Source organism: Emiliania huxleyi (genome assembly GCF_000372725.1).
Source record: "Emiliania huxleyi CCMP1516 chromosome Unknown EMIHUscaffold_117, whole genome shotgun sequence".
NCBI classification, from domain to species: domain Eukaryota; phylum Haptophyta; order Isochrysidales; family Noelaerhabdaceae; genus Emiliania; species Emiliania huxleyi.
In genome coordinates, this window is record NW_005201421.1 from 188,009 (window position 1) to 204,895 (window position 16,887).

The following is a 16,887-nucleotide window of genomic DNA, read 5'->3' on the forward strand; positions in this document are numbered from 1 at the left end:
CAGGCTAGTTCCATTTGGCACAGCTCGCGTTACAAAACCTTGATTTTGACCATTTGCGCCATTTTGTCCCTCTCGGTGCCTTCCAGAGGAAGCTGCGACCCCGCCGAGTAGACGGGCGCACACAGCAGGGGCGCGGTGTGCGCCCGTCCACTTGGCGGGGTCGCAGCTGCCTCTGCGCGTCCTGGGGAGGGACAAAAGTGTCGCCGCCGAAGGCGACTCGACGCCGCTGAGATCGGAGATCAAGCTCTGACAGGTCGCACGTCGCTCCTTTGACGCCGACGTGACTCACCCGTGCAGATCACATCAGGACACGGTCTCGACGCGCTCGGTACGACGCCTGCGACCCGTCTCGGGTCAGGTGGCACGACGCTCATCGCGCCTGCCAGCGCTGCCGTACAGGTTGCCACGACGAGGTCGAGCACGCTTCTATACGCTCGCCGAGCCTTCCTTTCCATCCAATTAGGCAGCCTGGGAACGGTGGCGGTCAGAGGCAAAGCCTACGAGGGGTGGTGGAACCACATGTCACGGCTACTGCCGGCTCGACCCCACGATAGCCTCCGAAGGCTGACTTTGAGGCACCATCATCGGACGATGTCGACGAGTTGGGTCGCTCTCGCGGTAGCCAGATGACCCTCCTATGCTAGTACCATCGGCTAGGGCCGCAGGAAGCGCGGGGGAGGGCGCTGGGAGCAACACAGAGCTCCGTTGGACGTTTTCAAGATTAGCGTGTCAGAGTGAAATGGAACTAGCCCCAGGGCTCAGCGAGCGATCCAGATCGGAGATCGAGATCGCTCCCGGGGACCGCGCGCGTGGGGACACTCTTTTTTCTGCGAATTGACGAACATTTGCAGCCTCGAGGGCGCTACAACTTTGTGGTGTGTTGTGCTTTGCTTGGAAACACTAAAAACACATCGTGACACGTGAGACGTGAGAGCAGTCTTGCATCTGGATTTACCCCCACCTTGGCGATCCAGGACGACTGTTGAACAAAGACTCACAGACAGGAAGCGAGGCGCGCCTCTACCAGCCATCTACTGACCGCTCCCATCCATCTAGCGGCCAAGAACGGGTCGTCGCATGCGCCAGGAAGGAGGAGGGCGCCGCCGCCGCCCCTCCCACGGCGGCCACGCCTGCCGACGCTCCTGCACGGGCGCCACTCGCGGCGGGACACCCCGGCTCCGCCTCGAGCTCGTCCGCGAGCACAGTTTCCGCCGAGGCGGTGGCCTGCGCCTCGGCCTGCGCCTCGGCCCACCCGTGCAGCGCTCGCCTCCACGCCTTGACCCGGCCGTCAAAGCAGCGCTTGGAGACGCTCTCGGTGATGTCGGGCGTGCGCGGGTGATCGCGCCCTCGCTGCTCCTTGGGCACGGCGCGGAGGTACGCGGCGTACTCCGGCGTGTCCTTGCCGTACTCGATCTGCTTCTTCCGCTGCTGCAGCCGCTGTGCCGCCGCGTCGGGATCAGAGAGCACACACACCGCCCGCCATCCGTCCGAGGTGCCGCCGCCGTCAGCGTCGTCGCCGACGCGGCGCCGCTCCTCCTGCGCGAAGCCGCACGCCATAGAGGGAGTCCTCGTGACCGCTCTGTTGCCGACGCGACGGCAACAGCGCGCGCTCTTGCGAGAAGACGATTTGTTTCTTTTTCTGCCGGTGCTCGCTCAATGCTCGCCCTCCTGACATCCATCGCCTCGCTAGTGTGCGCCGCGCACGACGCTGCTCCTCCGCCCGGACTCCTCGTGGGTGCGCCCGCTTGGCCCCTACGCCGCAGCAGTATCCTCGTGAACGCACGAGCATGTGGGCACTAGAGCCTCTCACACCGGACACCGCGGTCCGCGCTGTCCTGCAAGACATCACTGAGCGTGTTGTGTGTGCGAGTGCGTGTGGTCCCCCCTCCCCGCGCGCCGCGGGGACACCTCGCGCCACTGCTCTGCTGCACGGGGCAGGTTTAGTGCGTTTCGCGCAAGAGGTTTTCTTGTTGCATGTTGGAGATGTGACTTGTCATTTAATCCACAAGTCTTCTCACTTCTCTCTCCACGGCTCCAATCTAAACAAGACCATGCATGGCTCTTGTACTGGCTACTACCCTGTGGCTGTGCGCTCCTCTCTCGACTCTGCTCTCTCTCGCGCGAAACTCTGCGCGGCTAATGCACGGACAAGTCGAACGGGGTGGAGATGCTGCACACCCCGCCGCACAGTCACGGCCCCCAGTAGATGGCGTGTCAGCTCGCGCGTCAGGGGGTGCCGCCCTCGCCCGCGGCCTTCGAGCGGGCCGGCTTGCGGCCGAAGCTGAAGACGCGCGTGAGCTTCTCGCCCGCCTTGGCCGCTTCCGCCTTCGCGCGCTCCGCCGCCGCCTTTGCGCCCGCGAGGCGGTCGGTCTGGCCGGGGGAGGAGAAGTCGGGCGCCACGTCGTCCGAGACGAGCATCGCACTGCGCTGCTCGAGGGAGAGGGCGTGGAAGCCGCCTGCGCACGGGCGGACGAGGCGCCGTCGCTCCCCCGGCTCGCAAGCGGCGAGGGGCGCGGGGAGGGGAGACTTCCCTGCAGCACGCCGAGGTTGGCGAAGCCGTCCGCGAGGAACTCGTCCACGATCTCGCGGACGAGCTGCGCCCCAAGCCCGGGGGTGCCCTTGTCAGTGCGCGGGTCTCCGGACGTGAGCAGCGCGGGAGCAACGCCGCCGTCGTCGCAGATCTCGCGCAGCTCCGCGCGCACCGCCTCCCGCACCTCCGGCCGCTTCGCCTGCCGGGCTGTCGACACGTCATGGACGTGTCGTGGACGTGCCTCCCGCACCTCTGGCCGCGTCGCCTCGGCCGGCGGCAGGTGCCGCGTCAGCGCGAAACAGCCGCGCTTGTGCTCCGCCTCGGGGCGTAAGTCGACCACCCACCGGCGCAGCCGGCCGGGCGTGTGCAGGGACGGGTCGAGCTCGTCGCCTAGCCGGCACCTCAACCGTCAGCACTCCCCAACGCATTGGTTGGGACGGGGCGAGCCGCGCCGCCCTGCAGCCAAGCGACGGAGTACGGCGGCGGCATCGGCTGGTCCGCCGCCCACGCGTCGGCGACCGCCGCGGCAAGCCCGTGCGGCAAGCTCGCGTGCGCGGCGCACGCCTCCTCGTGCAGCAGCTGCGCCTGTTCAGAACCGAGTCACGAATCACCGACGAGTCAATGGAGCGGCGCACGCCTCCTCGTGCAGCAGCTGCGCCTCGCGCGGCGTGGAGAGGCGCAGCTGCGTGAAGGCTGGTAGCAGCGAGTCGGGCGGCATGGCGAGCAGCGACTCCTAGAAGGTTCTTAGAAGGTTCCTAGAGGGTTCCTAGACGGCTCCTAGAAGAGGCATGGCGAGCAGCGACTCCTTGCCTCGAGCCAGGAGGCAGACGAGCAGGACGGGCGTGTGTGCGCGCGGGAAGGCGACCTCGGCGGGGATGGAGAAGAGGCACAGCTCGATCAGCCGGAGGTGCGCCGCCGCGTCCGTGTGCGTGCCGAGCAGCGAGGTGAGCGCGCGGCCCAGCCGGACCGAGAGAGGAGGCTCGGCCGCTTGCAGGTGCAGGGCGAGCGCGGGCTGCAAGTAGCGGAGCAGCACCCACAACCAGAGGAGCAGCGCCTGGTTGGGCGGCTGCGCCGGGACGTGGACCTGGCCCTGCACCGTCGCCGTCACCGGCATGCCCCACGGCTTGCCTGCCACCAAGCTCCTCGGTGTCTAATCACTGGTGTCTGGTAGTTCATCACCACCTCGCGTGCCCCGCGGCATGCCTGCCATCAGCGCGGGGGAGAGGCGGCCGAGGCAGGCGCACACGCAGTTGAAAAGGTCGGACCTAACTCACGGATTGCGAATGGTTCATCCTCCACTGCCAATGGATGGGCGCACATGCAGCGGAAGAGGTGTCGGACCGCTGCCCGCGCAGCGCCTCGCGCGTCACCGACCCGCCCCCCGCCTCGAGGGCGGCGGACCCCGCCCCGTGCGCGACCAGGAGCAGGAGGGGGGCGAGGAAGGGGGCGAGGCCGAGCTCGGGCGAGTACGAGAGCGAGAGCGACTTGAGCAGCAGCTGCAGCACCGCCACCCCCTCCTCCTCGAGCGCAGACGCCGCCTCCGCTGGGAAGCCGTCGCCGTCGCCAACCACGCAGGGTCCAACCGCGGCCTCCACCGCCGTGTGCATGTCCGCCACCAAGTCCGCCACCCCTCGCAGCGGCGTCGCCAGCAGCATGCGCACCTCCCGCCGAGAAGCAGCCGAGATGCAGCCGAGATGTAGCCGAGAGGTAGCCGAGGGGTGGCCGAGAGGTGGCCGAGATGTAGCCGAAATGTAGCCGAGAGGTAGCCGAGGGGTGGCCGAGATGCAGCCGAGAGACAGAGATAGCGGCGAGCGGCATGCGCACCTTGGCCGCCTCCGCCGCCAGCGGAACCATCGACTCGACCTGCAGCAGCCGCTTCCACAGCGCCCATCGCACCGGAGGCGAGACGCCGACCAAAGCGAGGGCGCGCTGGGCCTGCGGGGGCAGGGGCTCGACGGAGCCGCCGTCGGCGCCTGTTCACAGCGCTCTGCGTCTCGCCCTCGCCCTCTCTGCTTGGTGGGAGGGGCTCGACGCGTCTGGCGCCCGGCGCGAGCCACGCGGCGAGCTGCTGCTGGTGGGCGGCGTCTGCCTCGAGGACGGCGGCCTGGGCAAGGGGAGGGGCAGCTGGTGATTGAGAGGGCGGGGAGGAGGGCCTGGGGGAGGGGGGGAGGCAGCGAGTGCGGAAGGGGCTCCTAAGGGGTGGGTGTAAAGGAGGAGGAGGGGGGGGGGGGGGGGGGCTGCGCGCGCTCTGCGCCTCGATCGCGGCGTCCGCCTGCTCGCCGCTTGCTCCGGCGACCCCCTCCGCCTCGACGCCGCACGCCGCCAGAGCGGCGAGCTGCGCGCCGCGCGGCAGCAGCTGCGGCTGCAGCTGGAAGGCCTCCCCGCTGAGGACGAGGAGGGACTCGGCGCTCCACGTCGCCTGGGAGGGAGGGCCAGAGGGAGGGCCCCAAGCAGGCTCCGAGACGGCGCGAGGGCAGGGGGCTGTGCAAGGGGGGAAGGGGGCTGTGCAAGGGCGAGGAGAGAGGGGGCGGCGCGCGCAACCTCGTCGGCGACCCCGCCCTCGCCGCCGCCCCCGCCGCCCTCGCCCGCCTCCTCCTCCCCCCCCGCCTCGAGCAGCGACGCGTTGATCGCGCGAGCCAGAGCCGCATCCTCCGCCTCCTCCGCCTCGGCAGCGGCCTCGTCCCGCCCGCCCTCCAGCTGGCCCGACAGCGAGCGAGCGAGCGCCTCGTCCGCAGCCTCGTCGACCTGCTCGCGGGCCCGAGCCGCCTCCGCCGCCTCGGCCGCCTCGGCCGCCGCCGCCACCGCAGCCGCCTCCGCCGCCGCCGCCGCCTCTGCGGCCGCCTCCGCCTCCGCGCCCGCCGCCGCCGCTTCTGCCGCCGCCGCCGCCTCCGCCGCCGCAGCCGCCTCCGCTGCCGCAGCCGTCGGCGCCTCCTCCACCGCCGGCGGCGGCGGAGCGATCCCGAGCAGGTCCTCCAGCAAGCCCTCCTCTGCGGCTTGCGGCGGCGGCGGCGGCGGCGCTGCTTGCGGCGCGGGCGCGGCGAGCTCGGGTGCTTCGAGCTCGGCCACGGGCGGGGCGAGAGAGGCGAGGGGGATGGCGGGGTCGGAGAAGAGCGCGACCGGCGGCGGCGCCGCCGCCTCCTCCGACGCCACCGAGAAGAGGGAGTCGAGCCCGTCTGCCAGCCCGGCAGCAGCCAGGCCTGCGGCGGGCGCCGAGGCAGGCGAGGGGGCGGGCGTGGGCGAGCCGAGGAGGCCATCCAGGCCGTCAAAGGCGGCGGCCGCGGCCGGCGCAGGCGGCTGCGGCGGCGGCTGCGGTGGCTGCGGCGGCTGCGGCGGCAGAGCGCCGCCGAGGAGGTCCGAGCTGCTCCCGAGCAAGTCGACGAGCGGCGTCGCCGGGACTGCCGGCTCCGGCTCGAGAGCGCCAAGCAGGTCCGTTGCCGGCGCCGGCGCCGCGGTCTCGGGCGGTGGCGGCGGTGGCGCCGGCGCGGCCGGCGCGGAGGCGGCCGGTGCCGCGGCGGCCGGTGCCGGCGCGGCGGCCGGTGCCGGCGCGGCGGCCTTGAGCGCCTGCTCGGCGGCGTCGAGGTCGCAGCCGCATGCGTTGAGGGCCTCCTTGCACGCTTTGAGGTCGAAGGCCTTCCCGACGCGCGCCTGCAGATCCTTGATTTGCGAAAAGCTCGCGGTCGGCATGGGTGTGATTCTCGGTGTGATTTTGAGTCCGCGGCCAAGACACTGTGTCCTCCACGGCGCCGATGAGGGAGGCGCCGGGCGTTTCTTTTTCAGTGCGTGCGAGAAGTCCCGTGCCGAGTGTTGTGCGAGGGAGCTTTGTTGTAAAATTCTTTTTCAACTTGGCGGGCCTTCCACCCCTCTCGGGTCATTTAGTCCCCACATTTCGCACAGAGGGCACGCGAGGTACGACCGTGCCCGGCCGTGCTATTAAAGCGACTCGGCTCTCTAACAGGCTGCAGCCCAGAGCCACACGGAGTCTACGCGCATCGCTTGTGCATAGCCTCGACCAATCTCCTGTTCACGGTGCAACCGTGAACAAAGAGCTTCTTCGAACCGTTACAAACACGACGCGAGCCGCCCAGCAGGGAGCCTGGGCGACTCGCTTTGACGCTGGCCAGGCCGGAGGCGAGTGCCGCCGCCAGGCCACGACCGACCGCGCCCGTCCTACGGACGGGCGCAATGGGCCAAACGGATCCGCGCCGCAGTGCATGCAGCACCGCGCCGCCAGTCCAATACATGCAAACCGCAGGCTTTGCAGCGAGGACCAGCCTGCTCAGCTTCGGACGAGGAGCCAGCAGCCAACAGGAGGACAGCAGTCGTCCACGCCAGCTGGAATGCGAGGACCGCCCCAGCCGCAGGTGGCCCCATACGTAATGCTTTGCGCAAAGCACCGTGCAAAAATGGCGTCTTTACATGGCCATGCAGCAAGCAGTGCCGCCAGATGAGCACACGGCCATGGGCGAAGTGCACCCGCAGGGCCAGCTGGCATTGCGTGGTGCACTCGCAAATCAACCCGCCCTCTCGTGCCAAGGACGGCGCGAGGGGAGCGCGAGCATCCACCAGCAGCCGTCTGGCTGCTGGTGTGAGCCATACTCAACACGCCGCGCGGAGCGGAGTGCGGAGCCATGAATGAGCAGTAGAGCCTGCGCCTTGAAGCACGGCCTGCGGCCCCTACCCTGCCGTCGGCCCGCCACTGGCGGCGTCGAGGACAGTTCGAGACGGTGTGCGGTGTCAGCCTGTGAGGCGCACTGCACTCGAACTGCACTAGTGGAAGCACCAACACGGCCCTCGGGCTGTTTGGGGACCCGGACGCCAGCGGCCCCCCGGGAGAGGGGTGTCCTGGTTGTGTCTTGTCTGAGTGCCAGCGCACGCAGCTATCTTAACGGCGTGAGGTCAGCAAGAACCCTCGCGGCGTAGTGCAGTCTGTGAGGGTGTGTGCCTGCACGGATTGCACAAGTAACAAATCACTCCTGTCGGCATTCCTCCGGAACGGGGCGACAGAACACGTGTTATTCCGTAGTCGGGATGACCACAAATCGTCAGGGCACTCAAGAAGAGGCCAGCCGGCACTTCGAGCTGCGCTCGACATGGGGATGCGCACAGTCAATATATGTCAATGCGCGCCGCGCGAGCGAGTCTAAAGACTCGGTCGCGAACTTTCCGAGAAGGAAGACAAGTGGGGCGGCGGCGTCGATAGATATCGACGCCGCCGTCGCCGCGCATCATGACGAGTTCGCATTCCCCATGTGACCCTCTATACCTCACCTTCGAGACAAGCCAGGGTTCAACCCAATGGACCTAGTGTGGCGTCGAGGCCCGCACTGTCTGGACATGCGGGCCGCGGCTGACAGAACGGCGGGCTAGGCATTGAGAGCCCAGGAGTTTTAATTCGCACAGAGGGCACGCGAGGTACGACCGTGCCCGGCCGTGCTATTAAAGCGACTCGGCTCTCTAACAGGCTGCAGCCCAGAGCCACACGGAGTCTACGCGCATCGCTTGTGCATAGCCTCGACCAATCTCCTGTTCACGGTGCAACCGTGAACAAAGAGCTTCTTCGAACCGTTACAAACACGACGCGAGCCGCCCAGCAGGGAGCCTGGGCGACTCGCTTTGACCTCCCCCCCCGCCCCACAGTGCGCCAGCGGCGCATTTGGGATGGACACCACACGTCGTCACACCGAGCAGCTCTCTGTCAACGGAAATTTCTCAGTTCTGATGCGTCATCCGGATGGAGCAACTGGCTTTGCTTAGATTGGGAGTCCTTTTGCTATGTGCTCTACGCGGGGAACTATGCCTCTTTTAGCCTCATCCTGCAGGCGATAGCCCAGCCCGCGTGCAGCGGTGGCGGCGACACTTGCAACACGAGCACGCCTCGCTTCGGCGCGCTCGATCCTTCACAACGGGCCGCCCGCAAGGACGCGTGTGCGGCCCTCTCTACTCGACCTGTGCCACGGCACGGGTCGTTCTAGTCATGCAGCCGCCCCGGCGATCGTGCTCGGGGCGTATCTCAGCACTCACCGCGCGAGACGCGTGGAGTGCCACACAAACCAGTAAACAGCAGCCTCCGCTGCTGCGACTCGAATGCTTCAAACGCGCACCTGTGCTTGCGCACGGCGTGCTCTACACGAGCCCCCCGGCCGCACGAGCGTACGGGCGGCTCGAATCCAACCTTCCCCCGCCCTAGCCACTGTTGGCTGGGCGGTGGGTGCCGTCCGCCTTGCGGCGGCGGCGACACTTGCAACACGAGCACACCTCGCTTCGGTGTGCTCGATCCTTCACAACGGGCCGCCCGCAAGGACGCGTGTGCGGCCCTCTCTACTCGACCTGTGCCACGGCACGGGTCGTTCTAGTCATGCAGCCGCCCCGGCGATCGTGCTCGGGGCGTATCTCAGCACTCACCGCGCGAGACGCGTGGCGTGCCACAAACCAGTAAACAGCAGCCTTCGCTGCTGCGACTCGAATGCTTCAAACGCGCACCTGTGCTTGCGCACGGCGTGCTCTAAGAGCCTCCCTACCGCACGAGCGTGCGGGCGGCTCGAATCCACCTTTCCCCGCCCTAGCCACTGTTGGCTGGGCGGTGGGCGCCGTCCGCCTTGCGGCGGCGGCGACACTTGCAACACGAGCACACCTCGCTTCGGCGCGCTCGACCCTTCACAACGGGCCGCCCGCAAGGACGCGTGTGCGGCCCTCTCTACTCGACCTGTGCCACGGCGCGGGTCGTTCTAGTCATGCAGCCGCCCCGGCGATCGTGCTCGGGGCGTATCTCAGCACTCACCGCGCGAGACGCGTGGCGTGCCACAAACCAGTAAACAGCAGCCTTCGCTGCTGCGACTCGAATGCTTCAAACGCGCACCTGTGCTTGCGCACGGCGTGCTCTACACGAGCCTCCCGGCCACACGAGCGTGCGGGCGGCTCGAATCCACCCTTCCCCCGCCCTAGCCACTGTTGGCTGGGCGGTGGGCGCCGTCCGCCTTGCGGCGGCGGCGACACTTGCAACACGAGCACACCTCGCTTCGGCGCGCTCGACCCTTCACAACGGGCCGCCCGCAAGGACGCGTGTGCGGCCCTCTCTACTCGACCTGTGCCACGGCGCGGGTCGTTCTAGTCATGCAGCCGCCCCGGCGATCGTGCTCGGGGCGTATCTCAGCACTCACCGCGCGAGACGCGTGGCGTGCCACAAACCAGTAAACAGCAGCCTTCGCTGCTGCGACTCGAATGCTTCAAACGCGCACCTGTGCTTGCGCACGGCGTGCTCTACACGAGCCTCCCGGCCACACGAGCGTGCGGGCGGCTCGAATCCACCCTTCCCCCGGCCTAGCCACTGTTGGCTGGGCGGTGGGCGCCGTCCGCCTTGCGGCGGCGGCGACACTTGCAACACGAGCACACCTCGCTTCGGCGCGCTCGATCCTTCACAACGGGCCGCCCGCAACGACGCGTGTGCGGCCCTCTCTACTCGACCTGTGCCACGGCACGGGTCGTTCTAGTCATGCAGCCGCCCCGGCGATCGTGCTCGGGGCGTATCTCAGCACTCACCGCGCGAGACGCGTGGCGTGCCACAAATCAGTAAGCAGCAGCCTCCGCTGCTGCGACTCGAATGCTTCAAACGCGCACCTGTGCTTGCGCACGGCGTGCTCTACACGAGCCTCCCTACCACACGAGCGCGCGGGCGGCTCGAATCCACCCTTCCCCCGCCCTAGCCACTGTTGGCTGGGCGGTGGGCGCCGTCCGCCTTGCGGCGGCGGCGACACTTGCAACACGAGCACACCTCGCTTCGGTGTGCTCGATCCTTCACAACGGGCCGCCCGCAACGACGCGTGTGCGGCCCTCTCTACTCGACCTGTGCCACGGCGCGGGTCGTTCTAGTCATGCAGCCGCCCCGGCGATCGTGCTCGGTGCGTATCTCAGCACTCACCGCGCGAGACGCGTGGCGTGCCACAAACCAGTAAACAGCAGCCTTCGCTGCTGCGACTCGAATGCTTCAAACGCGCACCTGTGCTTGCGCACGGCGTGCTCTACACGAGCCCCCCGGCCGCACGAGCGTACGGGCGGCTCGAATCCACCCTTCCCCCGCCCTAGCCACTGTTGGCTGGGCGGTGGGCGCCGTCCGCCTTGCGGCGGCGGCGACACTTGCAACACGAGCACACCTCGCTTCGGCGCGCTCGACCCTTCGCAACGGGCGCCCGCAAGGACGCGTGTGCGGCCCTCTCTACTCGGCCTGTGCCACGGCACGGGTCGTTTTAGTCATGCAGCCGCCCCGGCGATCGTGCTCGTGGCGTATCTCAGCACTCACCGCGCGAGATGCGTGGCGTGCCACAAACCAGTAAACAGCAGCCTTCGCTGCTGCGACTCCATGCTTCAAACGCGCACCTGTGCTTGCGCACGGCGTGCTCTACACGAGCCTCCCGACCGCACGAGCGTGCGGGCGGCTCGAAACCACCCTTCCCCCGGCCTAGCCACTGTTGGCTGGGCTGCGGGCGCCGTCCGCCTTGCGGCGGCGGCGACACTTGCAACACGAGCACACCTCGCTTCGGTGTGCTCGATCCTTCACAACGGGCCGCCCGCAAGGACGCGTGTGCGGCCCTCTCTACTCGACCTGTGCCACGGCACGGGTCGTTCTAGTCATGCAGCCGCCCCGGCGATCGTGCTCGGGGCGTATCTCAGCACTCACCGCGCGAGACGCGTGGCGTGCCACAAACCAGTAAACAGCAGCCTTCGCTGCTGCGACTCGAATGCTTCAAACGCGCACCTGTGCTTGCGCACGGCGTGCTCTACACGAGCCTCCCTACCGCACGAGCGTGCGGGCGGCTCGAATCCACCCTTCCCCCGCCCTAGCCACTGTTGGCTGGGCGGCGGGCGCCGTCCGCCTTGCGGCGGCGGCGACACTTGAAGCGGTCGCGGCGCGTATGCGTCGTACTGTTAGGGCGGCCGGGCCCGAAGACGGCCCGGCCAGGCTCTGCATAAGGCCATCTTCGCCACAACGCGTGGCATTGGTCCAACTACGGCAACCCACAGCGAGGGGGGCCGCTTAGGCGACCTTGCTCACATCAGCTGCGTATGCTTCAGTGGTGCAAGGAGGAGTGGAGAGGGACCTTTGACGGTGTCTGGCCCATGCGGGTTGGCACGTACCTAGTTGTGCGCATATGCGTACGCGACCGTTTTGGAGCGCGGGGCGGCGGCGTCGATAGATATCGACGCCGCCGTCGCCGCGCATCATGACGAGTTCGCATTCCCCATGTGACCCTCTATACCTCACCTTCGAGACAAGCCAGGGTTCAACCCAATGGACCTAGTGTGGCGTCGAGGCCCGCACTGTCTGGACATGCGGGCCGCGGCTGACAGAACGGCGGGCTAGGCATTGAGAGCCCAGGAGTTTTAATCGCTGTCGTGGGATCGCTTGTCATGTGAGAGAGTGCTTCTTTCACGTTTTGTTTGGTGAGCCGGTGTGTGTACCAGTCCGCGCCAGTCCGCGCCTTTCTCGTGCCAGTGTGCTGTGAGAGAGCCAAATATGTTTCTCTTTTCGCCAGTGTCGCGCGAGCGCCCACAGCGCAGGCGACGCAAACGACTCCTCGCCTTCCTCACTAGCGCCCATGCGGTCGGGGCTCCGACGCCTCGCTGTGCCCGCTGCGCTGACCGCTGCCGCGACGACGGCGCTCGGTGCCGGCCGCTTGGTGGCCTCTCAGAGCGGTCACGTCGCCGCGGCGAGCGCGGAGGCCGACGCCTCGCCGGCGATCGACGCGGACTCGGCGGCGGCGTCTCCGAGCGGCGAGCGGCGTCCTCCGCCCGCCTGGGTGGCGCACCGTCACCCGAGCATCCTGATCAAATACTTTGACGCTCGAGGCGTGATGGAGGTCAGCCGGCTCGCCCTCGCGCTGGGCGGCGTCGCCTTCACCGAGACGCGCTGGCCGCTCGACGTCTCCAAGATGGAGGACGGGCTCGCGGTGGCGGCGCCAGAGTACTGCGCGGCGGTGGACAGCGGCGAGCTGGACGCAAACCTCGGACGCGGGCCGGTGGTGGTGGTGGGGGGCGAGACCGTGCTCGCCCAGTCCAAGGCGATCGAGCGCTTCTTCGCGCGCATGCTCGGGCTGATGGGCGAGGACGAGCTCTCCGCCGCCGCGGTGGACGCCTTCACTGAGCACGTGCGCGACCTCAAGGAGAAATACCAGCGGGCGCGCGGCGCGGGCGGAGCCGAGCGCGAGCGCGCGCTCGCCGACTTTTATGGGCAGACGCTGCCCGACTTTCTGCAGCAGCTCGAGAAGACGGTCGCGCCGGGCGGGCACGTCGTCGGCGGCCACCTGTCGCTCGCCGACGTGACGCTGTACCAGACCTTCACCGACTACTTCGACGACCCGGCCAAGGCGGCGGCGGCGATGCTCGGCTGCCCGCGGCTGCTGGCCGCCTTTGACGCCGTCGAGTCGCACCCGAGAGTGAAGCAGTACATGGCGGGACGCAAGCAGACGAGGCTGTGAGATCGGGGTGTGTGACCCTCGTCCCGCCCATGACCGAGGTGTAGCGCCAGTCGTCGCGGGTTGTCCCCGCATGTGGTCCATGGCCTGTCGCTGCGTTGAAGCGTTCAGTCTAGTGTCTAGGATTACGTGTTCCACTGTGTGTGCTGTGGAGGTGTTCACTGTCTGTGCATGCTTTCAAGACGAAAATCGGCAACACGTAAAGGCTAAAGGCCGCAGCGACAGCGAGAGAGCGTGTCCCGTGAGCTGTGTGTGTCTCCCCGCGCTCGCGCGCGCTCGTGTGTCATACACTGACGGCGGAGCGTGAGATCCGCCCCGCGCTCAGGCGCCGCACCTCATAGTCGACGGCGCAGCAGCCCGGCACGCCCTCATACGCAGTGTTCTGGCTCGTGAAGTAAAAGGGCTGGCAGAAGCAGTTGCCGTGTACTCGCCGCATGCACCAGGGGCGCTTGCACGGCGCTTCCGGAGGGAGGCCGGGAATGGTCTGCCAGCCGATCAGGCAGTCGCCGCCGCACGAAGTCAACTGCGACGGAAACGTGTTTGTGTGGGCAACGGGTGCATGTGATTGCAAAGGGCAGGTGCGAACCTCAAGGATTGTTCCGTACGGCCCCTCCCATTCGCCTGTCAGGTCACGGCAGTCCATGCCTTGAGGCATCGGCGGCGGCGTGGCATTCAGGCAGTGGATGCCCCGAATGGGCCGAGTAGCGCGGAGCGGGGCCTTCTCGGAGGCGTCGCCCGAGGAGTAGCGCTCAGGCGTCATCATTTGTATCGCTGCGAGGGGCCACGCGAGTTCACGCGAGTTCAGGGGACGTCCGGACCCCCGCGGCTATGGGTCCCCCACCCCAGGATAACTGTTAGTTGGCAAAGCAAGACACAGAGCTCACACAAAATCGGATACTGGCGTGGCACCAGCTAGCACATAACAAGAAAAGAAAATCCCGCAAAATGGGGGGGGGGGGGCGCACCCGAGTTCAGTCAGTTCAGAGACAGAGACTTTCTTCGAGTTCAGTCAGAGAGAGAGAGATTTTTAGTTTGTTCGAGTTCAGATTAGGACGTCCAGACCCCCCGCCCCAATATATGGGTCACCCCCCCCCCCCCCAGGATGACTTGAGCACTTGAGCACTGGATAGGGTCGATTCCGCATGGTACGGGACCCCTCGAACAGGATGACTGTGTATTAGATGTATTGTTGGCGTGCACAGCACTAGCTCGCCGTAATAAGTCCGCCTTATATCAATTCATGCGAGTGCGTCTCATGCGCAAGTGCATGTACGATGCTGTGCCGCCACCGACCGTCTGTGGGCTGTGACCGGTCTCAATGTCCCACCCCCTCTGCGCGCGGGCCTTCTAGGCCCCGCGGGTAGTCTCCCCCCATCCCCAGGGCCTCCAGGGCTCGGGGGCTCGCACCTCAACCTCTCATAGATAGACCAGCGCGCAGCGCCATCTGAGGGAGGGTGTAGAGGATGTAGAGCTGTAGAGAGCGCTGTAGAGCTGTAGAGCTGTAGAGCGCTGTAGAGCTGTAGAGCTCTACATCCGCCGCGGGACGAAGCGCCTCCCTTGTAGAGCGATGTAGATGCGCTCTACAACGTGAAATCTCTACAACAAACTCTACATCATAAGCGGCGAACGAGGCACGGTCGCTCTCCGACATGAGGCGCGTTGCACTTGCCAGTGCTGCGCTGGCCTTCTGTCTGCCCGCCCAATGGGTAGGAGGTGCCTCTGCTGCTGTGGCATGCCTCACGGCTGCGACTGGCCGGCGCCTCGGCGCGTCAGCTCGGCTCGGCGTAGCGATCGTGGCCAGCGCAACTCACCTGGACTCAACGCTCAGCCAGGAGCTCCCGCACACGCTGGCGCGAGTCATGGCGCATGCAACGCGTCTGAATGCTCGCCTCGCCTCGCGCAAATGCGACCGTCCTCGCAGCCGACAGTCCACCGCCTGCTAAAGAAGCACAGCGACGAATGCGGCACCGGCGACGCATGGCAGGCTGGTCATGACGCAGTTATAGGGTGTTGTGAGAGAGATTTTTTCTTCTTCTTGTGTTGTGTGCCGTCAGAGAGAGTGACAACAAAACAAACAGAGAGAGACTCTCTGTGTGTCAGGGATAGTCAGGGCCGTCCATCAGAGCTCCAGTAAGCTCGGAGACACCCCATTAGCGCGGCTCGACCTCTTTGAGTCACTGCCTTCCCGGCGGTTTGCTTTGGCTGTGAGCGCCATTGTTTCACGAGAGAGAGAGAGAGAGAGACTCTCTCTCTCTCTCTCTCTCTCTCTCTCTCTCTCATTGTTTCACACGAGCAACGAGAAGGTAGATGCGTGCCGTGAATAATTAGAGTCACGGCCGTCGAAAAACGTCTCACACAGCTTGCTTGATGTCGATGAGCTTCTCCCTTGACCAACCCACGGAGGCGGACGCCACAGAGGCGGGGTTGCCCTACGTGCTGATTGAGGCTGCCGCGCCGCACGCGATAGTCTTCTCCAGCCCGTCTTGGGCAGCCATGGTCGGGCTCGTAGACAACGACGATGCGGTCGGCAAGTCGCTGGACCTCTTCTCCGGACCCGGCACGGACACTGAGGAGCTCCGCCGGCTGCTGGTCGCGGCGCGATCATCGCGGCCTTACGAGGCTGATATCATCTCGTACGACATGCAGAAGCAGCCCTTCCGCCACACTCTGTCGCTGCGGCCGGTCATGGCGCCATCCAGCGTCCTCTCACTCCTCCGAGCCGAGAGCCGGAACGTGGCGCCGCTCAGCAAGGGCGCAAACGGGCGGCGGGCGCGCGGGCGAGAGGCCGTCTCGGCGACGAGCCTGAGCCTGCAGGCCGAGGTGCTCTCGTTCAACCCTCCTCCGACTCCGAGCGGCGCGATGACTGTCATAACTCAAGGTCACGCGCCGTACTCGGTGCTCTGGGCCTCGCCCGCCTGGCTCTCGCTGTGCGGCTTCACCGCGGTCGAGCTGATGGGCGACTCTCTGCGCTGCATCCAGGGGCCGGGCACCGACGCCGTCAAGATCCAGGCGCTGATGGCCGCCGTCGCGAGGCGCGAGGCGGTCTCGGTCGAGAAGCTGGTCAACTACGACAAGCACAAGGTGCCCTTCGTGCAGAACCTGAGCGTGGAGCCGATCAGCACGCCGCGCGGCACCTTCTTCCGCGCCTCCTCCTCCGCCGTGTGCCGGCTCGGCCCGCCACTCGCCCAGCCGAGCGACGTCTGGTGGGGCGACGCCTTTGAGCAGCACCTCGCCGCCTGGGAGGAGCTCGACCGGCAGTGGGCGAGCAGGAGGGGCGAGAGGGCGCGCGCGGAGGGGCGCGTGGGCGTGGCGACGTAGCGCGCGCCTCATATCGCGGCGCGGCAGCGGCGTAGGAGCGCGGAGCGGTCCGTGCCTCAGGCGGAGCCGAGCAGTAGTTGTGTGTACGGTTCCGAGCTGGCGGTGGCGTTCCGAGGCGGAGGGTGGGGACGAGAGTCAGAGTTGTGGAGTGATGGTGTGTCGTTCTCATGATTCAAAAAGCGACAGAGTTTGAAAAAACGATTGACTCGACTCGCCACTCTGTCTCTCGACCTCTCGCCTCGCTGCGTGTGTCCCCCTCGCGCCTCGGCTCTGGCCTCTGGCGCTCTGGGGGCTGGGGCGAGCAGTGTGCAAACTTTACCGGTATGAGACCGGTATTTGGCGATATTTTGATTAACTTTGGAGTGGTATGGTATAGTGGTATGCGAAAGTGGTATGCGGGGTTTTCATTAGTTGTAGCGGCTGTCGGTGTGGTCCCGGGGGCGAAACCATGCGCAAAAGTGCGGGTATTACCCGGGTATACCCGGGTTTTTCCAGGTATACCCGCAAAATACCCGGTATTTTGCCGATTTTGCCGATTTTGCCACCAAGAAGGCACTCCGACTCGCTTTGATT

General features: G+C 66.8%; 4 protein-coding genes across 4 annotated transcripts; 2 read left to right on the forward strand and 2 right to left on the reverse strand.

The window, feature by feature from the left end:
* Window positions 1–903: 903 nt before the first annotated feature.
* Window positions 904–1,597, reverse strand: EMIHUDRAFT_440067 (hypothetical protein). The gene is given in 2 exon segments (XM_005790959.1): window positions 904–924; window positions 937–1,597. The coding sequence occupies 1 exon segment, from the start codon at window positions 1,555–1,557 to the stop codon at window positions 1,021–1,023; it is 537 nt and encodes a 178-aa protein (XP_005791016.1). The 5' UTR covers window positions 1,558–1,597; the 3' UTR covers window positions 904–924; window positions 937–1,020.
* A 382-nt stretch (window positions 1,598–1,979) lies between these two features.
* On the reverse strand, window positions 1,980–5,530 carry EMIHUDRAFT_454614 (hypothetical protein). Its single transcript, XM_005790960.1, has 12 exons — window positions 5,072–5,530; window positions 4,785–4,949; window positions 4,574–4,634; window positions 4,355–4,503; window positions 3,872–4,191; window positions 3,734–3,795; window positions 3,336–3,658; window positions 3,168–3,263; window positions 2,986–3,094; window positions 2,781–2,920; window positions 2,528–2,729; window positions 1,980–2,456 (listed from the first exon to the last, which is right to left on the reverse strand). Exons 4-12 carry the CDS (start codon window positions 4,382–4,384, stop codon window positions 2,227–2,229), a joined length of 1,512 nt encoding a protein of 503 aa, XP_005791017.1. The 5' UTR covers window positions 4,385–4,503; window positions 4,574–4,634; window positions 4,785–4,949; window positions 5,072–5,530; the 3' UTR covers window positions 1,980–2,226.
* Window positions 5,531–12,120: 6,590 nt separating this feature from the next.
* EMIHUDRAFT_109275 (hypothetical protein) lies at window positions 12,121–12,999 on the forward strand (the record flags this gene model as incomplete). The annotated part of the gene is made up of 1 exon (XM_005790961.1): window positions 12,121–12,999. The coding sequence occupies one exon, from the start codon at window positions 12,121–12,123 to the stop codon at window positions 12,997–12,999; it is 879 nt and encodes a 292-aa protein (XP_005791018.1).
* A 2,350-nt stretch (window positions 13,000–15,349) lies between these two features.
* EMIHUDRAFT_440069 (hypothetical protein) lies at window positions 15,350–16,512 on the forward strand. The gene has a single exon (XM_005790962.1). It carries the CDS (start codon window positions 15,364–15,366, stop codon window positions 16,312–16,314), a length of 951 nt encoding a protein of 316 aa, XP_005791019.1. The 5' UTR covers window positions 15,350–15,363; the 3' UTR covers window positions 16,315–16,512.
* The last annotated feature ends 375 nt before the right edge of the window (window positions 16,513–16,887 follow it).